Consider the following 23,451-nt stretch of genomic DNA (forward strand, 5'->3'; position numbering starts at 1 on the left):
CACAAGCTTTGGCATCAGAGAGATAATGGATGGAGTCCTAGCGCCATAGCGCACAACAGCGGGATGATCTCAGGCATTGCCGTCATGTCTCTGAGCCTCAGTTTCCTGATCTATGAAGTGGGGATATACCTCCTCTTGGGCATGTTGGGAATATTAAATTAAATGATGCATATGAAGCATTAAACATGGTTCCTGGCTCATTAAATGCTGGTATAAATATGATCGGTATTGGTGATCGTGAACACATATGCCAGACTTTTTATGGTCCGCCTGCTCAGGGCTCTCATACCATTTGAAGGCTCTTTTATGATTTAAAAGCAAGTTGTCTCTAGAGCTTTGATCCCAGACTTATAGAGAGTTGGCTTCCCTGGTGGCTCAGAGAGTAAAGAATCTGCCTGCAATGCAGGAGATGTGGGTTCAGTCCCTGGGTCAGGAAAATCCCCTGGAGAAGGGAGTGGCTACCCACTCCAGTATTCTTGCCTGGAGAATTCCAAGGACAGAGGAGTCTAATGGGCTACAATCCATGAGGTCGCAGAGTCAGACATGACTGAGTGACTAACACACTCATACACACACCTTAGTTTATCTACCTTCACCTGTTAAGTATTTCTGATAAACCCCCCAGTCACCTCAGATCACTCTGAAACTGTTAAAAGGAATAGGAGTGTTTTACTTTCTTCATGAAAGACTGCCACATTTGTGATGGTGCCAAGGTGGGTTAGGATGAAAGGAGTAAGGTTCGTTTGAAGTTCTATCAGTTACTTTATGGTTTGTTGACTTTCCTTACAAACTGACACTTCACTTAGTTGGCTTGAAAAGAAACACCGGTTGTTTTTGTTACCACAATTCAAAGAAAAACTTGGAAAGAATGAGCAATGAATCAGATATAAATGAGAAATAAGAGTCCAAAGGTAACAGTATTTGTCACTGAGTTTCTGCAGGGTTTTTTTTAATGTGATCTTAGCAGATGGTCCAAACAATTGGGTCATTCATTTAACTTCTGTGGCATAAATAATTGTAACCATGCATATCACTACAGTCAAAATTACAGAAAAAAATAATAACAATTTGAATCCACAAATCTATCTTTATAAATTACTAATTGTTCTTGAGAGAAATCTGGTTGCCATAGCTTCTGTATAGAGCAAACTGAGCTCTTCACAGACCAAATGATAACAGTATTCTTCCTATAAAATGATAAATCCTAAAAAGGAGATGATATTCTGGAAGTAAGCCCCACATCCGTATCACTTTAAAGTGACTTTTATGCTAAAACTCACAAAGTTGTCCGCATATTTGGCCAGTGGACACTTTGTCTGCCAAAGTTCTCAGTGCATTGAATATAATATACAGTATTATTTCTGGAAGAAAAAAATACAGGACGAAGGGAAGAGGGAGAGTGGAGCTGATGACACAGAAAAGGAGAAGGGAAAGGAGGAAGGAGGTTGGAGGGAGTACCTCTGCTGTTGGTGGGTGTGTGACCTTATAGGCCATTCTTTTCTCTGGGCCTCCTCTCCTCAACAGAAGAGCATTGAACTAGTCCTTTGGTTTTAAATTTTTTTCTTTGACAGTGAAGCTCCTTTTTCTTTCCTAAGCCACATCTATTGAACCCACATGTAAATAATGGACTTCTCTTCCTAGCAATGTGGTATCTGATCTGATACAAATCTCAATCTTGCTTGCATATACAAAACCGACCTTGAAGTGAGACTGGGAAGTCACAAGTGAGACTTCCTCAGCTTGTAGGGAATGAAGAGGGAACCAGTTCTATTAGGTTGGTGCAAAAGTAAATGTGGTTTTGTATTGTTGAACTTTGCCATTTGATATTGGAATACATTCTTAAATGTGGTTATGTTATATATCATTTAATGCATATTTCTCGCTTTATTTTTTTATGCTAATGACATTACTTGCTGTGTATTTTACACTCATTTTAGAAATGTAAACTATGGAAATGATATTAGACAAAAAGCAAATGCAAGCAATTTTCTGATTTGAGTTCAGAAGGGGTCATAAAGCAGCAGAGATGTTGCATAAAACCTGCAATAATGCATTTGGCCCAGGAACTGCTAATGAACGTACAGTGGCAGTTCAAGAGTGTTGCAAAGGAGATGAGAGACTTGAAGATGAGGAGCGTAGTGGCTGGCCATCCAAAGTTGACAACAACCAATTGAGAGCAATCATCAAAGCTGATCCTCTTACAACTGCATGAGAATTTGCCGAAGAACTCAGCATCGACCATTCTACAATCGTTTAGCATTTGAAACAAATTGGAAAGGTGAAAAGGCTTGATAGGTAGATGACTCATGAGCTGACCAAAAATCAAAAAATCATCATTTTGAAGCATCTTCTCCTATACAACCACCACCAACCATTTCTCGATTGGATTGTGACGTGCAAGAAAAAGTGGATTTTATATGATGACCAGTAACAACCAGCTCAGTGGTTGGACCAAGAAGACACTCCAAAGAACTTCCCAAAGCCAAACTTGCACCAAAAAAATGTCATGATCACTCTTTGGTGATCTGCTGCCAGTCTGATCCACTACAGCTTTCTGAATCCCAGTGAAATCATTACATCTGAGAAGTGTGCTCAGCAAATCAATGAGATGCACCAAAAACTGCAACACCTGTAGCTGGTACTGGTCAACAGAAAGGGCCCAGTCCTTCACACCTAACCACATTGCATGTCACACAACCAAAGCTTCAAAAGTTGAACGTATTGGGCTATGTAGCAAGTTTTGCCTCATCCATCATATTCACCTGACCTCTTGCCAACCTTGGACTACCACTTCTTCAAGCATCTCAACAACTTTTTGCAGGGAAAATGCTTCCACAACCAGCAGAAGGCAGAAAATGCTTTCCAAGAGTTCATCAAATTTCGAAGCACAGACTTTTTACATTACAGGAAAAACAAACATTTCTTGTTGGCAAAAATGTTTTGATTGTAATGATTCCTATTTTGATTAATAAAGATGTGTTTGAGCCTAGTTAAAATGATTTAAAATTCACAGTCCAAAACAGCAATTACATTTGCACCAACCTAATACAGATGCTGGAGAAGGAAATGGCAATCCACTCCAGTATTCTTGCCTGGAAAATCCCATGGACAGAGGAGCCTAGCAAGCTACAGTCCATGGGGTTGCAAGAGCCAGACATGACTTAGCAACTAAACCACCACCATACCTGAATGGTCTAGTGGTTTTCCCTCCCTTTCCCTAATACAGATGAAGGGCTTCCCAGGTGACTCAGTGGTAAAGAACCCTCCTGCCAATGCAGGAGACACAGGAGATGGTTCGATCCCTGGGTCAGGAAGATCCCCTGGAGGAGGGCATGGCAACCCACTCCAGTATTCTTGACTGGAGAATTGCAAGGACAGAGGAGCCTGGTGGGCTACAGGTCATAGAGTCACAAAGAGTCAGACACAACTGAAGTGACATAGCACACACGCACAATACAAATGAAGCCTCAGTTGCACAGGGAGATTAGGCTATAGATATCGATTCTCATGGCTCAGGGCTGGGATTGTAATCCCTGTACAAAATTTAAGGTGGGATTGCCTCCTGTGAGGCAGTGAGCCAGGACTGAAGCCCACTGCCTATAGGCAGAAACTTGTAAGAGCTGCCTTCTCTGCTTAACCGGGAATAGAAAAACTGCCCATCAGTGGAAGGAAGAGTAAGAAGTTCATCTTTGCATGGAGTTCTGTGTGGGGAAATGCGATGTCCTTTGAAAAATAAGAGCCATGGTCTGTGCCACACACAGATGTAGATCTAAATTTAAATGTCTTATATGATAAAAGAATTCTGAAAAATAAAACATACTGGTCCAAAACCACAAAAGCTATGAAACCCTGGCAAATGTAATTGCAAAAATACCTAGAGAGCTACAGAGAAAGTAAACCCCCTCAAATAAACAAACAAATAAAAACCTTCCCAATAAAAATTGCTAACCATGTGAGTTCATGAACTACCATAAAGGCCAGTAGGCCCAATAAATAAGAGGATTAGGTTAGTAGAACGATCTGAAGAAACCATAAAATGAGTATGTTGCTGCTGCTGCTAAGTCGCTTCAGTCGTGTCTGACTCTGTGCGACCCCATAGACGGCAGCCCACCAGGCTCCCCCGTCCGTGAGATTCTCCAAGCATGAACACTGGAGTGGGTTGCCATTTCCTTCTTCAATGCATGAAAGTGAAAAATGAAAGTGAAGTCGCTCAGTTGTGTCCGACTCGTCGCGACCCCATGGACTGCAGCCTACCAGGCTCCTCCGTCCATGGGATTTTCCAGGCAAGAGTACTGTAGTATGTTAAGAATCATTAAATATACTGAAAGGTAAACATTTTAATGAAAGGTAATACTAGAAACTCTAGAAAAAAAAAAAAAACCACAGTCACAGAAATTGAAAATTGAATACATGTGTTAAACATCAAGTTTAAAACACAGCTAAAGGGAGTCCCCTGTCAGTCCAGTGCTTAGGACTCAGCTTTCACTGCCAAGGGCCCAGGTTTGTTCCCTGGTCAGGGAACTAAGATCTCACAAGCCGCACAGCATGGCCAAAAATAAAAAAAGTTAAGGAGAGGACTTAGAAAGATAAAAGTGGAAAATATGATATAGGTAGAATAAGAGGGTTCAACTAGGAGTTTAAGAAGGAAAAAAGGGTGGAGAAGCAAGCATTCAAAAGAGAATACTCCTGGACTTGCCTGGTGATACAGTGGATAAGACTCTGCCTGCCAATGCAGGAGACACAGGTTCGATCCCTGATCTGGGAAGATTCCACATGCTGCAGAGCAACTAAGCCCGTGAGCCACAACTACTGAAGCCCATGCACAGCCAAATAAATAAATAAAAAGTCAACAAATGAGAAACCCCTGGGTTAAGAGGATTAAACTGCAGAGATTGAACATTGCGGCTCTGCCTTTCTCTGAGCATTCCTTGAAGTGGCATAGGCAAATTACAGGAAGAATTTCTTTGAAGGCCCATTAGATGAAGAAAATATGATTCTCACATTGTATCCAGTTAATAAGGAAATTGTTGAAGACCATCAAGTGGAACCAGGTGTTTCCTCAACTTCAGACGTCAAAGAGGAGGCACTGAATACAAATGATCAAGTTCCTCCTCCTCAAACAAAGGAGCTTGAGGAAGCTTGTCCGAGCTCTAGCTTTAGAAGATCAGTTTGTCCCTAGCCAACTACATTGCCTCCAATTAACGACGTGAATCAGGACACTGTGGTACTGGTGCCAACAACTTAAGTTGAGTACCGACGTCCAGAAAATAGAAGTTTATCAGAGACTCCAAGAACATGCTTATCCTGAAAAAGATCAGTATGTTCCTAAATCATCACGGGAGGCCCAAATGCACCCATGTTCAAGGAAATACAACATGATGACCAAGAGGGGACGTATACAGAAAAGAAAGATGAGTGAAAGTGAAGAAAGGACTAACATGGTTGATGTGGTAACTTCAGCTCAGGTAGCCGTGCTGGCAGCATGGTCAAGAATTGCTGCAAGGACTGTTCAGCCGAAGGCTGTGAATTCGTGTGCCCTTCTCACCTCTCAGTCCTTTCTGCCCCAAGCCTCAAGCATCCGGTGTTTTGTGGTCCACGGCAGACCACTCTTGGCAGACACAGAATGTTGGGTTCACCTGCAGTTCCAAGCAGGTCACACCTGGGTTCCCAACACCCCCAGAAGGATGACCTCTCTCTTCATGACCTGGAAGATAATATGTTATGCCCTGAATGTGTTAAGAGGAATAAGAAGATTATGAAAAGATTAATCCCAATGGGGAGGAGGAAGAAACCTGCTTTGGATACATCAACATCATTGCTTTTAAATGGGCCGTGTCTTAAAACAGAATAAGTGATTACCAGAGGGGAGGGAGTGTGAAGTGGGGAAATGGGTGATAGGGGTAATTTTATGGTAATCATGGTAACCAAATTTTTGTAGTATCAAATATCGAATTACCGTGTTGTATATCTGTAGTGGTGTGTGCATGTTTATGTGTGTGCATGTGCTCAATCGCTGTTGTTCAGTTGAGCTTGATTCTTTAGGACCCCATGGACTGCAGTCTGACAGGCTTTGCTGTCCATGGAATTTTCCAGGCAAGAATACTGGTGGAGGACTTGCCATTTCCTTCTCCAGGGGAAACTTCCTGACCCAGGGATCAAACCTGCATCCCCTGCATTGGCAGGAGAATTCTTTAACACTGTGCCATCTGGAAAGCCCTGTACAACTGTAACGAAATGTTATATACTGGTTTTGCCTCAATTTTTTAAAACGTTAAAATTTATCACTGGAGCCATCAGGTCTTGGAGTTTTGCTTGTTGAGAAGTTTTTAATTACTGATTCAGTCTCCTTACTAACAATCAGGGGGAAAAGGATAAATGGTGGAGAGCCCACAGTTAATGTGACTCACATGCCAGTGATTGCTATGCTCTGTCCTCACCATCCTCAGTGTGGCCTGATGCCTTAAGTACAGATGGGAATATCTGTATTCTGTACTTGAGGTTTACCTGAAAGTGACTGTTACTAGCTATGTATTGATAGAATGTAATTTGGTTTTGTTTTCGTTAATAGATTTTTTTTAGCAGTTTTAGGCTTAATGCTGAATACTCCATTGTCTGGATGTACCATAATTCATCCATTCATATCTTGAAGGCCACCTGGGTTGCTTCCAAGTTTTGGCAACTATGAATAAAGCTACTAAAAACAAACAAACAAAAAGTCTATAAATAAGGCAAAAATCACATATAAAAAAAAGAATGCTTGAGAGTTTTTCATAATTGTTGAGGACAAAATCCTTAAATTCAGAAATCTCAAATCCCAACAAAATAAATCAATATAAATGTACATCTTGATATGGCCAAACATTGGTAAGATAAAGTTGTTAAAGTCTGAGAGAAAAGATAGATTTCCTACAAAAGAAGAATAGGGGCAGAAGATTTCTTGTTGCCTGGAAGATATTTTGAAAGGACTAAGGAAAGATAAGGGCTTTCCAGGTGGCACTAGTCGTAAAGAACCAGCCTGCCAATGCAGGAGACATAAAAGACGCATGTTTGATCCTTGGTCGGGAATATCCCCTGAAGAAGGACATGGTCATGCATTCCAGTATTCTTGCATGGAGAATCCCATGGACAGAGGAGTCTATGAGTGCGTGCTCAGTCACTTCAGTCATGTCCGACTCTTTGCAACCCTATGGCTCCTCTGTCCATGGGATTCTCCAGGCAAGAATACTGGAATGGGTGGCCATGCCCTCCTCTAGGGGATCTTCCCGACCCAGGTCCATGGGGTCACAGAGTCAGACGTGACTGAAGCGACTTAGCACACAGCACACAAGAGAAGATAAGTCAATCTAGAACTTTATGCCCAATCAATCTCTTCAAAATTTTACTTGCTACAAACCCTTAAATATAAATCAGGCAAGATACAATCCTAATAGTCAATTATATGTTTAATAAAAACAATGATTTATCCCCAAACTGTAAGGTATAACCACTGTTGGAGAGACTGCTTTGAAATAAATGGCTCCACAGCAAGGTTATAGCTGAGAGGTTATACATAAAATTTATTCATGGAGTTATTCACAGTCAAATTACTATAGCAAAGAAGTTCCGATCAGACATACACAGTGTGCTATAGAAAACTGTCAGTGTGATTCAATTTATAAATGAGACTCTTCACAGTACTTTTAAAGAGATCGAGGCTGACCATGAAAATCTTTGGTCCTGCTCTAAGGCTCACTGGTTATCACATGCAAAATTACCTATAAGTGTTATACTTTAAAAAAAAAAAAACTGTTCCAAATCTATGACTTTTCTGTGATGATAAGTGGCCATTGGTAGTGAGTCTCCAGATACTTTAAAAATAATAGATACAGTTAATCTGTAATTTTTTAAAGGTGATTGTAAAATGAGTGAGTATGGAACTAGATTTTGAAAGATATTAAACCTCATGCGAAGAGTTGACTCATTGGAAAAGACTCTGATGCTGGGAGGGATTGGGGGCAGAAGAAGAAGGGGACGACAGAGGATGAGATGGCTGGATAGCAGCACCAACTCGATGGACATGAGTTTGAGTGAAGTCCGGGAGTTGGTGATGAACAGGGAGGCCTGGCGTGCTGCGATTCATGGGGTCGCAAAGAGTCAGACATAACTGAGCGAATGAACTGAACTGAACTGAATGCTGAAGAGAACATTTTGAGAGTTATTTGGAAATGTTTCCATTGCCACAGTGTTGCCAGTAACGATCCTGCCTATTAAAACAGTATTATCTGCTCACCTTTAAAACCTGGAAACAGAATTTTTCTGTGTTAAACAGCATCCAAATTGAGTGATAGTATATTTGAAACACACTTATTAAAAATACTAAATTACAATGTATCCTGATTAATTTGCATAAGTGAGTGATTGACATCAAGGAATATGAAAATTAGTAGCCTTGCTTCAACAAAAACCTTCACAAACAGATAGACAGCATTAAAATATGAATATTGTAATCAGTAAACACAGCGAACAGTGGGGTTCCTCCACTGGGGTTTGTATAACCTCCCTTCTTGAAACAAAATGAACTTTTCATATATAATTTCCAATAACTGTAAATATGTTAGGAAGTAGGTACTCAAAATATTTTAAAGATAGATTGTGCACAGATTTACTTTGGAGATTATGGGGCGAACTAGGAAACCATGTTAGGAAAGCTTACCTAAATTGCAGACACCTGTGCCCTAAACTCAACCTGCTGAATAGGACTCTGGGAATGGGTCCAGGCTTATGTATCTCCAATAAGTTCCTTCCATGTCTTATGAACACCAGAGTTTGAGAACCATTTTTCTAGAAAATAAAGTCCAACTTCTTAGCCATACATCCAGAGGCCCACAGTGGCCCCAGCCTGCTTGCTGTTCTTGTCTTCATCAGCCCTGACATGGAAATGGCGTAGTTTCAGAAACTGCCCCTCTGCCCATTTCCATGGCTCAACCCAGCAGCAACCAGCATAAGGGAGATGTCCAGGAAGTGTTGACCCGACTTCTACCAGCAAGGTACCCAACTCTGACTCACCTCTGCATTTTGGACATGCAGTTGCCTGCACTTTTCTTTTTGAAATTTCTTTTCTGTTCCTCCCATCAAATGCTTTTTGATCCTTCATTCTGAGTTTAAACATTGTGTCCTCTGTTACAACTCCTATATCCTTGTTGTGTGACTTACCACATTTTTTTATATTTATTTACTTACACATTTCTCTTTAAAAGGGAAGCTCCATGAGGATTTGAGACTGTCTCATTCTTTTTTCTTTTATTTCTCTTTGTCATTCTTCAGGTAAAATTTATGGATTACTTTTTCATTTATTTTTATTGAGGTAACACTGATTTAGGCTGCAGTCCATGGGGTTGCTAAGAGTTGGGCATGACTGAGTGACTTCACTTTCAATTTTCACTTTCATGCATTGGAGAAGGAAATGGCAACTCACTCCAGTGTTCTTTCATGGAGAATCCCAGGGACAGAGGAGCCTAGTGGGCTGCCGTCTATGGGGTCGCACAGAGTCGGACACGACTGAAGCGACTTAGCAGCAGCAGCAGCAACACTGATTTATAGTATTATGTGATTTTCATATATACATCATTATATTTCTACTTCTGTGTACCCTACAGTGTGCTCACCACCAAAATGTAGTTTCCATCTATCACCATGGGCTTCTCTGGTGGCTCAGTGGTGAAGAATCTGCCTGCATTGCAGAGACACAGGTTCAGTCCCTGGGTCCAGAAGAAGAAGGAAATGACAACCCACTCCAGTATACTTCCTGGAGAATCCCAGGGACAGAGGTGCCTGGTGGGTCACAGTCTATGGGGTCCCAAGAGTCAAGACACAATTTAAGCAACTAGACCACAACCACCACCACCATATAGTTTATCCCTTTAACCCATTGTGCCCCCCTTTCCCCAACCCTCCCCTTCTAGTAACTGCTACTCTCATTTCTATATCTATGTGTTTATTTTGGTTTGTTCATTTATTTTGTCTGTTTTTAATTAGTTTTTTGTATTCCACACATGAATGAAATCATACTGTATTTGTCTTCCTCTGTATGACTTATTGCACTTAATGTAGTACCCTCAAAGTCCATGACAAATGACAAGATTTCATTCTATTTTGTGGCTAATATTTCATTGTGAATATATATATTGAAAATATACATATATATTCATATACATGTTCATATCATATCTTCTTTATTCATTTATTGATTGACACTCTGGTTGTTTTCATATCTTGGCTATAGTAAATAATGCCACATTGAACATAGGGGTGCATATATCTTTTCAAATTAGTGTTTTCATATTCTTTGGATAAATACTCAGAGAAATGAAATTGCTGAGTTATACAGTAGTTCTATTCTTAATTTTTTGAGGAATCTCCATATTGTTTTCCATGGTAGCTACATCAACTTACATTACCACCAACAAACAGTGTGTGAGAGTTCTCTTTTCTCCATAATCTCACCAACACTTTTTATTTCTAGTATTTTTTATAATAGCCAGTCTAACAAGCATGAAGTGATTTTAACCTTATGGCTTTGATTTGCGTTTCCCTAATAATTAGTGATGTTGAACATCTTTCCATGTACCTATTGGTCACCTGTATGTCTTTGGAAAAGTGTCTGTTCATCTCCTCTGCTCAGTCTTTAATTGGGTTGTTTGGTTTTTGTTAGTGTTGAATTATATGAGCTCTTTATATATTTTGGATATATATATTTGCTTTATTGGATATATCATTTGCAAATATCTTCTTCCATTCTGTAGCTTGTCTGTTCATTTTGTTGATGGTTTCCTTTGCCATCCAGAATCTTCTTAAAATCCAGTTTTTAAAATTTGCTTTTGTTTCCCTTGATTGAGGAGACTTAGCTAGAAAGATATTGCTAAGACCAATATCTAAACAATGTTGGCAAACATAGGTGTAATGCCTATGTATTCTTCTTCTAGGAGTTTTATGGTTTCAAGTTTTACATTCAAGTCTTAAATCCATTTTGAGTTGTTTTTTGTGTATGGTATAAGATAATAAGCTTCCCAGGTGGCTCAGTGGTAAAAAATCCATCTGCCAATGCAAGAGACATGTGTTCGATTCCGGGGTTGGCAAGATCCTCTGGATAAGGAAATGACAACCCCCTCCAGTATTCTTGCCTGGAAAATCCCATGGACAGAGGAAAACCCCATGGAAAATCCATGGACAAATCCCATGGACTGACAGGCTACAGTCCATGGGGTCACAAAAGAGTCGGACATGACTTAGCAATTAAACAACAACAATAAGATAGTGATCTTGTTTCATTTTTTCGCCTGTAACAGTCCAGTTTTTCCAACACCATTTATTGAAGAGACTATTCTTTCCCCATTGTATGTGCTTTGCTCCTTTATCTAAATTAATTGTCCATATGTGCAAGGGTTTTTCTGCTTATACCATGCTGTTTTGATTACTGTGGCTTTGTGATATAGTTTAAAATCAGGGAGTGTGATACCTCCAGCTTTGTCCCCCCACCCCCATCAGGATTTCTTTGGCTATTCAGAGTTTTTTGTGGTTCCATATAGACTTTAGAAATTTTTGCTCTATATCTGTGAAAAACATTCTTGGGATTTTGATAGGGATTTCATTGAATCTGAAGATTGCTTTAGGTAATATGAACATTTTAATTATGTTAATTCTTCCAGTCCATGAACGTGGAGTATCTTCCCATTTATCTGTGTCTTCTCCAGTTTCTTTCAACAGTGTCATATAGTTTCCAGTGTACAAGGGACTGTCTCATTCTTGTGTACATCATTCCCTGTTCTGACACCTTCTCCACTCTTCTTTCCCTGCCTTTCCTCCGTCTCTGGAACATGGAATGAGAGTCTGGGGATGTGTGAAAGCAGCTGGAGGATGACCCAACCTGGAAGAAGATAGTAGGAAGAGTTTAAAATCTTTCGATACTCTTCAAGTCCAATTAAAATGGAGAAACAGTTTCATTCTTAATTCTGAATAGAAATATTTAGACACCTGAGACTAAACTGAGACTTCACTATATTTTGTTTGTAGGTTGTGTCCTTAGATTTTATTTTGAAAATGTTGTTAACTTTGGAAAATCTGATTCTTAGACAGGTACCTTTTAAATATGTCCCTTAAAATTATCTTACAACTCTCAACATGATAAAACTATTTTTTAAGCAGTGGTTTTTTAAATCCTGGAAATATTAACTACATATAATGTTTTTCAATTTTATTATATAATTGTTATGTAACAATCTCCTATAATACGCTGGTTTTTTTTAATTAACATTTCCCTTATCCTTGTGTTAAGGATAGCACATTTTTAGCTGACAAAAGATTAGTACCAACATGTTAAAAGACTTGCCTAGAAGCATATGTGAGTGCAGTTAACCCCAAGCTTCCTGTCTTCCTCCCATTCTTGAATGCAGAAATCCACCTCTCTGAAACGAGGTACCCTGATCCACCCCCAAAGCCAGAATTGTCCCACTGAACCACATATGAAACCTGCTACCTTTTCTCTGTCTAGCTGTACCCTCTTCCCTGCTCCCCAGCTTGCTCTCTCGTTTCCTAGTTTGAATGACTCAGCTGAGGTCTTCTTTTGGCACTGCCAACCTTGTCTAGCCCAGAGTACAGTTTTCTGGCCTAAACAGATACCATGGTTAGAAATCTTCCCTCAAAATATTTTTTAATAACAGTAGGGTCTACATGGATTAGCTATAGATTTTGGTGATTTCCGTGGCTCACTGGGAATTTTCTGGTTGGTTTTTCTTAGGGTCAAGAAGAAAATACAGAAAAGGTTGCTTACTTTTATATCTGATCTTTATGTCTGTAACTTGAGGCTTGTGTTGTCCATATGGACAGCTTTTTCAGAATCAAGAAATAAATTGAAATTTTAGATGTTGCCATATTCATGGATGTTTCTCACATCATCACAATAATAATAATAATTTGTTGAGCACTTCAGTTTGCCAGGCACTTTACAGAAATTACCTCTTTCTACCCTCACAACAGCCCTGTGAATTCAAGGCTGATACTCTCCCATCACACAGAAGTAGTACACATGGCCCAAACAAACACAGTGTCTTTCCCAGGGTCACACATTTATACAGCAGAGTCAACGTGTAGCACTGAGTGGTCTAGCTTCCGAAATTTTGTGTTAACTTCTACATCTCATATCAAAACCCCCATGGTCCATTTTTAGAAATGAGTTAGAAATTTGAAAATTATTAGAAAATAAAGAGAATGTTGTTTGAAAGGATCTCTAGAGCATCTTGATTCGCTTGAATTTGCAATGTGTCCTACATTTCTGGATGGTTTTTCAAATGTTTACTGTACTTTAATTTGCAGGCCCAAAAAGCTAATATTAAAAGCTTTCAAACAATATTGGTTTGTCTTTAAAGACACATCTATAGCCTACTTTAAGAATAAGGAACTTGAACAAGGAGAACCAGTTGAAAAATTAAACCTTAGAGGTAAGAGGGTCCAGTATCTCAGTATGTCCTGACTTGGCCCATCAAGAGGGTGAAAGCATGTTCACTCCCAGAGAAACCTCTGTCTGTCATGGGCTGTCAATGGCCACCTGCCTGAAGCTCCTCCTCCCCGTGAAGTACGAACCTGGAATGCAAATCAGTGAAAAAACAATCAGTTAGTATGCCATCCCTTCTTTCCCCGTGTGTCCAAGTCTCTGATGTGATGGTAATTGTTGTCATAAATATAGTACAGGAGACGTTGTTGGATCCTGTAAAGCTTTCTGAATTCCAAAACAATTATGTTTAATTCAATGTCACATTTGGGCTTTATTTCTGAAAATGGCTGTGAGTGTACTGGTAACTCCATTAACTAAAAATTTAATTAACTAGTGCACTCAATTCCCTTATCATTGTGACAATCGGAGAATTCCCTCTCCTTTAATTCTTTCAAAGATTATGTTCAATAGCTGATCACATGAGTTAGCCAAATTAGCCTGAAAAGGAAGTCAATCGATGATATATTTAAGAAATCCATAAAATAAAATATTTTTATTTATCCATGTTAAGGTCCTAACTTATCTAATGATCATCTAATTCAGCAGTCCCTAGCCCTTTTGGCACCAGGGACTAGTTTTGTGGAAGACAGTTTTTCCACAGATTGGGGGCGGGGGTGGGGGACGGTTTGGGGATGATTCAAGCACACTACATTTATTGTGTACTTTATCCCTATTATTGTTACATCATCTCCACCTCAGCCCATCAGGCATTAGGTCCCAGAGGTTGGGGACCCCTGCTTTAATTAATGTTTTCAGCCTGCAATTCAGTTTTTCAGAAGAGAGTCAAATCTGAGGAGTTTATGTTCAAACTCTTTGTTTTTAGATGCACATCTGATATTTGATTTCTCAGAACTCAGTTCTTTCCCTGCCTTCTATCGTTCAGGTTGTGAAGTTGTGCCGGATGTGAATGTAGCAGGGAGAAAATTTGGAATCAAATTACTAATCCCGGTTGCTGATGGTATGAATGAAGTGTATCTGAGATGTGACCATGTACGTAAAATCACTTCTCTTTTATTAAGCCTCAAGACAAACCATCTCAGTTGTTTTCTCAAATCAGAGCACTCATCAGTCAGCTCCTGCTTTGTAACAATCACAAAAATCATAAAGACACATACCGATAAGCATTCTGCCAGGTGACTAGGGATTGGATGATTCAGGCGGTGGGCAGCTGGACAAATCTGCTTCAAGCCATCCACCTGGCTCAGCTGGCTCTTTACCACTGGCTGAGCTCATGGGCTTTACTTTGAGCCCCAAGCTGCCTGGGGAGGCTCTTCTCATAGTGATGGCAGAAGTGCCAGAAGGAAAGCAGGAATGTGTGAGACCTCCTAATGCTTAAGCTTGGAGTCAGTTGGTAGGTACCCGGTCATTTCCACCCACACTCCATTGATTAAAGCACATCCTTGGCCAGGCTGAAAGTCAAAAGATGGGAAATTACACTCTGGCTCTGATGGGAGGGACTGTAAAATTACACAGCTAGAGATGTGGATGCAAGGAGGGTGATGACTGAGGCCAGTGATTCAGTGAACCACACCTACTGTTGCCCTGAAGAATTAATTTCACTCTTCACCCACATCCCCTTGGCTTCTGGGACCACTCCCCTTTGCTCCCTGAGGTAGCGAATGAGCACAGACATTAAAGAACAATAGAAGCCACAACTAGCTGGTTCACATCCACCAATGGACCTGATTCCTATCATAGGATTAGAAGCTTTGCTAAGGACAGGCTGGGGGAGAAATAATATGAAAAGTCAGTTAATGATTTTCCTCACTGTCTTCTATCAAAGGGATAAGACATGATATGAAAATGGGAATATACATCAAGGATGTTCCACCTGTCTGTGCTCCATGAAGCTCCTTTGTGTCCTTGGTTCATCTTTAAATTCAAAGTTCTCCACACAGAATTTCTCAAAGTCAACATTCCTATTCTCCAGTCCCTTGGTATCTAGAAACTCAATACAGGACTCAAAAAGTCTCATATGGTGTTAAATTAGGTGATTAACAGACAGTTCAAATGCATGCCACCCCACATCTTCTAGAATGATGGTGCAAATCCTGCTCTGTTCCCAGCATGGCAGCTTTGTATTTGAACTTGCTTCTCAGCCCTCTGGTATTTCTTGCAGGAGAGTCAGTATGCCCAATGGATGGCTGCCTGCATCTTGGCATCAAAGGGCAAAACCATGGCAGACAGCTCCTACCAGCCAGAGGTCCTCAACATCCTTTCTTTTCTGAAAATGAAAAACCGGAACTCAGCATCTCAGGTGGCTTCTGGTCTCGAAAACATGGACATGAACCCAGAATGTTTTGTGTCACCTCGGTGTGCAAAAAAGCACAAGTCTAAACAGGTACTGCTAATCTGGCTGGGGTGATTATTTGCAGTACATTCTGTATTTTCTGAAATAGAATAGGGAATTAAATTGATTGAGATCATCATCATGAAAAATCAGCTAATGGGGAAATTTAACTATGAACTGGGTATCAAATGATATTAAGAAATTATTAATTTTTTAAATATTTATTTATTTGGCTGTGTTGGATCTTAATTACAGCATGAGGGGTCTTCATTGTGGCAAGTGGCCTTCTCTCTAATTGCAACACAAAGGCTCTAGAGCATGCAGGCTCAGTCACTGTGGCACATAGGTTTAGTCGCTCTGCAGCATGTGGGATCTAAGTTCCCTGACCAGATATTGAACCCATGTTTCCTGCATCGGAGGGTGGATTCTTAACCACTGGGCCAACAAGGAAGTCCCAAATTATTGTTAATTTTGATCGCGATGACTGCACTACTAACTGAACATGGCAATATTCCCAGAATAAAAATTTTGAAAGAATGATTTAGTCCCCACAAATTAAAATTTTAAATTTATGCTTCCATAAGAGTGGGTTGAAAGTTACACAGTAAAATCATTCGAGTAGAACCATTGCCCATGGAGACTCCACAGACCCCAGAAAGAAAGCAAGCCTACATATTACCTGATCATCCTGCTTCTCCCCAGTGATTTGTATGTATTATAGAAAAAGAGAGAGAGTGAATGAATGAATGAATGAAAAGGAATTGTCTTTGTGAAGCTACAGTTGGGTTTTGTGTTCATTCTTCTCACTGGAGACCTGAAGCCAACAGGATGCTTACTGTAGAGAGTCAGTGTCTGCTAAAGGGAATTTGACGTCTCCCACTTCTGCTTAGCTGGCAGCCTGCATTCTGGAAGCCCACCAGAACGTGGCCCAGATGCCCCTGGTCGAAGCCAAGCTGCGATTCATCCAGGCATGGCAATCTCTACCTGAATTTGGCCTCACCTACTACCTTGTCAGGTGATTATAATGTTTGCTTGCCTCTTACTTTCTGTTCAATTCTAAGTGGCTTCCTTGGAATCCAGTTTATTCTCATTTGGTCTAGAATATAAAATTGTCTCTTTTTTTTTTAATTTTAGAGTACTGTCTGTTCACAAATGGGCCATCACTTTTGGCTGCTCATGACAATCTTCCATACCTCTGTTAAGAGTGCCTACCTGATCTCTCTGCTTCTCCTGCTTGTCCCCTAAGTTTTCAGTTTAGCAGCCTGTGTGATCCTTTTAAGTCAAACTCTGTCAGGCTTCTTCTCACCCCATCTAAAGGCATTCTGTCACAGTCAGGGTAAAGGCCAAATCCTTACAGTGGCCCTGCAGGACCTTAACTCTGGAATTTCACTTCCTCTCCCCTCATTCATGCTGCCCTTGCCTCCTGGCAGGGAGCCACACTGGCCTCCTGGCAGGGAGCCACACTGGCCTCCTGGCAGGGAGCCACACTGGCCTCCTGGCAGGGAGCCACACTGGCCTCCTGGCAGAGCTTTGAGCATGAGGGGGCTGGTGAGGGAAGGAGAGCTCAGGCCTTTGCACTGTGCCCTCTGCCTAAGATACTTTTTCTCCAGGTATCCACATAACTCACGCCCTGTTAGACACCAGTTCTTCAATCAAATCTGCCTTCTCACTAAGATCTCCCTGACACCCTATTTAAAATTGTAACAACCTCCTCGCCATTATTCCCTGTCTCACTTCTGTGCTTTATTCTCATTCATGATCTTATCTGACATATATATTTCACTTATTCAGACCCTCTCCCCCAGCTAGGATATAAGCTCAATGAGGTTAGGAATGTTCTTTCTGTCTGCTTAAGTCACTGTGCCTAAGCAGTGCCTAGAAGGGTGCCTGGCATACACAGTTGGTACTAATTTGAATTAATTGACTTGACTACCTCTTATTTTGCTTTCCTCTGATGTCAATTTCATTTAAATAATGTCAGCAGGACATCCTAATTCTCTCTAGCCTTCATATTCTCTCTATCACAATAATAATGCCCTTTGCAGAGAGTTAATCCCTCATTGTCTACTCTTCAGAAATGATTTAGAAGTGTTGGTATTATTTTTAAGAAGTTGTGTATGAATAAACATCATGTCACAAGAAGCAGTTACATCTTTTAATTAAATTTTTTCAGATTTAAAGGAAGCAAAAAAGATGACATTCTGGGAATCTCATATAATAGGTTGATTAGAATCGATGCAGCCACTGGGATCCCAATTACAACATGGAGATTTACAAATATGAAACAGTGGAATGTAAACTGGGAAATTCGGCAGGTAAAGTGAAAGTCTGGATACATTCAGTGTTGAACCTATTAAACCTGTGCTCCCTCAGAACTGCAGTTTATTCTGATTTTAAGAAGGTATTCTTATACCTAGAATTTAGAAACCACAAGCATGTGGTAATTGTCTGCTAAAATAATCACAGGCAGTTCTGGGCAGTTCCCTAACAAGTATAGGCCAAATGCTTTTGAATTAACATAAGTTGGCTTGGTCTCCATACAGACAGACTCTAAAATTGCTCAGTAGTTTAATTTCCTTCAACTCATGTATGATTATATAAGATTTAGGCTGATAATTACTTAGCAGAAGCCACCTGAGATGTATATATCATACAGAATAAATCCAAAACAGGCCTCATCTGACTGGCTGCCAAGAGGTATAACTGGTTGAGGACTCTCAGGCTCAGCTGCCCACGTGGAGAGCATTCTAGTCCCAAAGGGGAAAAGTACCAAAGAAGCCAGCATGGTACACAGGGGTGACAAGGGAAAATTCCACCTCTGACTTTAGGAGCCGTCCACCCGATCATCACTGCCCTAGGAACCAGGCCACACCTATGCCACAGGCTGTGCTGGACTGAGTCAGAGACACCTGAGAGTCCTGATGATTTAAAACATTCTTCTAATGATGATAGAGGATCTTTACCTCATTCCTTTGGCATTCCCATTTTTCCAGTAGAAAGCTGTCACTGTAGAGGGAAGTTAAGAGACTCACATTTTTTTAAGAACCATGGATTCCTCTCAGCACAGCTGTTGACAGTCTTAACTCTTTTGTAGCATGAAGGTCTGAGATTAGATGGACTCTAAGGCAGTGGCTTGAAAAACCTTGCTACACCCTCAAGGCCATATAAATCCACCTCCGGGAAATGGAAATCAAAACTACAATGAGGCACCACCTCACACTAGTCAGAATGACCATCATCAAAAAATCAGCAAACAATAAATGCTGGAGAGGGTGTGGAGAAAAGGGAAACCTCCTACGCTCTTGGTATAGGTTGGTGCAACCACTCTGGAAAACAGTATGGAGGTTCCTCAGAAAACTGAAAATAGAATTACCATATGATCCAGAAATCCCACTCCTGGGCATATATCCAGACAGAACTCTAATTCAAAAAGATATGTGGACCTCTATGTTTAAAGCAGCACTATTCACAATAGCCAAGACATGGAAACCACCTAAACGTCCAACAACAGATGAATGGATAGAGAAGATGTGGTCCATAGATACAATGGAGTACCCCTCAGCCATGAAAAAGAACAGAATAATGCCATTTGCAGCAACATGCATGCACCTAGAGATCCTCATACTAAGTGAAACAAGTCAAAAAGAGGAAGATAAATACCATATGATATCAATTATATGGCTATACCATATGATACAGAATCTAAAATATGACACAAATGAACCTATTTACAAACCAGAAACAGACTCACAGACATAGAGAACAGACTGATGTTTGCCACAGGGGAGAGAGTTGAGGGAGGGATGGAGGGGGAGGTTGGGTTTAGCAGATGTAAGCTTTTGTATATAGAATGGATAAACAAGGTCCTGCTGTATAGCACAAAGAACTATATTCAATATCCTATGATAAAGCATAATAGCAAAGGCTATTGTAAAAATGTGTGTGTGTGTGTGTGTGTGTGTGTGTATATATATATATATATATATAGAGTTAGCCAAAAAATTCATTTGGGTTTTTCCAGAAGATGTTACAGAATGAACAAATAGTTTGGCCAAATCTGTGTGTGTGTGTGTGTGTGTGTGTATATATATATATATCTGAATCACTTTGCTATAGAGCAGAAATTAGCATGGCATTGTAAATCAACTGCAATTTTAAAAAATAACCCAACTGTGTACCTTAAATAGGTCTGTTTATGATATATCAGTTATACCTCAGTAACACCATATGGAAAAAAATCCAACTCTGGGAATTGCCAAAGTCAGTGACTCTTTTTTTTAAGGTTTTTAAAATAACATATATTTCTTAAAAACTACCATGTGCATAATAAGAAACCAAAAAACACAAAAGGCAAAACACAAAGTCATCCATAATCACAAGCAGTTTACCATTTGATGTGTCCTTCTAGGTTTCATTCGTGTATCTATAAAACTAAGCATCCATTTTTATATAATTACGATCATAGAGCTACATATCATGCTTTTTCACACATCATGAATATTTACCATTGCAAAGTGCCAAAGCTATAGAGTATTTGATAACCAAGAATACACTACACCAACTAAATCTAGAAGGAAAAAATGTAGTCCTACCTTTCTTGGGACAAAGATTTCATAAAAGTAAAAAATGGCAACAGACCTCTACATATAAAGATGTTGGCAGAGTCATGATTAAAATACTACATTCCCTTAATATTCCATTAAAAATGAGACATGAAGCAAAATATATATATGAACACATCCACATATATCCCTCCATTTATACTTCCTCCTGACCCTCTGCTGCCAACCTAATGAACAAGTCCTGACATACATTTCTCAGATGGATTAATAAGTCCATGTCCAAGATGCTACTTTTTTATCAATTATAACAAATTGGTTAGGGCTATGATTAGGTTAGAGTTACGGTTAGGGCTATGATTAGGCTATGATCATAGCCCTAATCATATTTACAAATTGATTAATTCACTAGCTCTACTTTTTATCATATGTTGTCACCTCAGGACATCTAAAAGGCTTAGATGTTGCAAATAGAGAATGAACTTTGCAAAGATGTTTTGCTTTGTGTACAAGAACATTTCAACATATCCATTGTTGTATAAGTTACATGCATTTTAGCTTTACTGTATATTCTTTGTAAATACTGGACAGTATGTCCCAATTGTTTAATATCTAGTCTCTAGATATTAAAGAGTAGCCAATGTTTGACAAAAGTACAGTTAGTAAACTAACACATTTTGCACATTTTGTGTTAAAATTCATTGAAAGGCCATCTTCTGAAAGGGATCTTTGGAAGTGAAATTGTACGTCACATCTAAGTGAGACATGTGCCCATACGTACCCACTGTTGGATGGATGATGGAAAGAAGAAATTGGGAGAAATGAAGCATTCTAGATTAGAATGTTTCTATGTAGATCATCAATTCTTAAAGGTCCTCAGCTGATTCCAGTGGGTAGCCAAGGTAGAGAACCCGTCAAGCTTCAATTTCTTCTGGTGTAGAGTTTATGATTTCTAGCTGGGAAGGACTGAGGGCCGTGGCCATAGAAAAATTCACGTGAGCCTTTTCTTCTCTGCTCAAAACTCTGCAAAGCATCCTGTCCCTCCACACACGTGTTTAGACAGTTCTTTCATCTAAAGAGAGACAGACAGAAGTATATTTGCTTTAGGTCTTCGAATTTTCCCAGGTGTGCGGCAAAGTTTACACCACAAGAGGGCGCACGCAGAGCAGAGATGTTTTTCTGTAAGCTTTGATGCAAGCAGTGGGGTTTCGTGGGGTTTGGGGAAAACTATCTGTCAGCACCTCAGTAGTCCTCAGCTCTGGACCATCTCCAGCCAAGCGGCTTCTTTTAGATCCATCCTTGTCACGTTTAAGCGTACCTATGCCTTCCCCTTCCAGGTGGCTATCGAGTTTGACCAGAACGTCTCCATTGCGTTCACCTGCCTGAGTGCGGATTGCAAAGTCGTGCATGAGTACATCGGAGGCTACATTTTCCTGTCCACCCGCTCCAAGGACCAGAATGAAACGCTTGACGAGGACCTGTTCCACAAGTTGACGGGCGGCCAGGAGTGAGCAAAGCAGGCCTACACAGAGGGCGGCCTCCCCGGAGCTGGGTCCATGGCCCGAAACTTGTGTACGCTCCAGGCTGACAGCACATATTCCCATGGACACCCAGACCCTCTCCTTATTTCAGACACCTTGCCTAGCGCATCCCTCCCCCAACTCTTCTGCCACCTGTGGTGGAAGGAGCCTCAGTTAACTTAATATGTGGGGTGGGAGAGAGCACCTTACTTGGCAATGCTCTAAGGCCCCACCTGTGACTTGAAGAGCCCGCACATACAGGGTTGGAAGCTGCCTGTGTGCTTATGGCTTGGTTGCTAAGTCAGAGGAAAGCCAGGTAGCACATGTAGTATGGACAAATCTTATTCCCCAAACTTAGATATGAAAAGAAATAGGTCTTTCCTTAACAGAAGTGCTTTTACCTTCCCATCTTGTGAAAATGGCAGAGGGAGCCCTGAATATTCTGATGTCCTGGGGATGAAGGTCTAGGGTGCAGATCTGGGTTAAGGTGGGGTTACCTGGTACTAGTTGGTGACAAGGTGTCAGAGTAGTGGCCCTTGGTGTCATGAGTCCAGAGTGACATCTGCCAAGGTGATCATTGACCCCTCTTGTCTTGGACACAGGTTACTGCCCCCCACCCCGCTGCAAGTCCCATTCCATTCCAGCCACCTTTAAGTCCTTCTAAAGATGTGATAACACATGGGTTCTGGGAATCCCACATCTCAAAACTGCTTCATGTCTCCAAAGCTTCTACTCTGGGTTGGGGCTCAAGAAGATGGGTCCAGTTCTCTCTTCATAAAACCACCACATGCATCGAGGCTTCCAGCAAAGTTTCCATTGCAGCCAGTAAGGGAGAGAAGAGCAGGACAGCCCATCCCCAAAGCCCACCAAATTTAAGAGCTCTTGGCATCCCTGGAGACTTCCGTCTACTGGGCCTTTGGCTGGTGGGTGGGTGGGATAGGGAAGCCTTGCTCTTACCACTCAGCGGTGTTCTCTTAGATTTGTGTCTAATGATTGTGTGTGCTCAGTTGCTTGACTCTGTGACCCCATGGACTGTGACCCACCAGGCTCCTCCATCCATGGAATTTTCCAGGGAAGAATACTGGAGCAGGTTGCCATTTCTTACTCCAGGAGACGACTAGATAGCATCACCAACTCAATGGACATGAATTTGAGCAAATTCTGGGAGACAGTGGAGAATAGAAGAGCCTAGTATGCTGTAGTCCATCAGGTCACAAAGAGTCAGACATGACTTAGCAGCTGAGCAACATATGACTCATGGCCTTTCCCCTAAAGGCTTTTGACTTTTGTAAATCAAAAGCTGATAACAAACTTTTTTTTTCCTCTGCTTTTTGCTTTGTCATCTCTGCCATAAGACATGAACATGGGCCAATTAACAGCTGCCTCAATTGTCATTTCCTGTTTTGTTTGTCACTGTTGGGATGAGTGCGTTTTAAGAAAGTAGAAAGCAGTACTGGGGATAGAAGGATATATGAGATGTATTTTATTATGTTTTTATAAATATTCTTCTGTCACACAAAGGATATGGGTTGCAAGGTTAAGGCCGAGACTCCCTTT

General features: G+C 40.7%; 1 protein-coding gene and 1 pseudogene across 7 annotated transcripts in view; both read left to right on the forward strand.

Moving 5' to 3' along the window:
* Window positions 1–23,282, forward strand: part of FERMT1 (FERM domain containing kindlin 1) — a 58,392-nt gene extending 35,110 nt beyond the window's left edge. For 6 of the 7 annotated variants that reach the window (XM_006047733.3, XM_006047736.3, XM_044927907.1 and 3 more), the window contains 6 exons: window positions 13,348–13,472; window positions 14,409–14,515; window positions 15,645–15,866; window positions 16,706–16,830; window positions 17,989–18,130; window positions 21,712–23,282. In XM_006047733.3, coding sequence (XP_006047795.1) covers window positions 13,348–13,472; window positions 14,409–14,515; window positions 15,645–15,866; window positions 16,706–16,830; window positions 17,989–18,130; window positions 21,712–21,885 — 895 coding nt within the window. In that variant the 3' untranslated portion in view covers window positions 21,886–23,282. The remainder of the gene's footprint in view (window positions 1–13,347; window positions 13,473–14,408; window positions 14,516–15,644; window positions 15,867–16,705; window positions 16,831–17,988; window positions 18,131–21,711) is intronic. The other variant, XM_025264031.2, reaches the window with a different exon arrangement.
* LOC123329099 lies at window positions 186–7,095 on the forward strand (annotated as a pseudogene).
* Window positions 23,283–23,451: the final 169 nt, after the last annotated feature.

This window comes from Bubalus bubalis, chromosome 14 (assembly GCF_019923935.1).
Source record: "Bubalus bubalis isolate 160015118507 breed Murrah chromosome 14, NDDB_SH_1, whole genome shotgun sequence".
NCBI classification, from domain to species: Eukaryota; Metazoa; Chordata; class Mammalia; order Artiodactyla; family Bovidae; genus Bubalus; species Bubalus bubalis.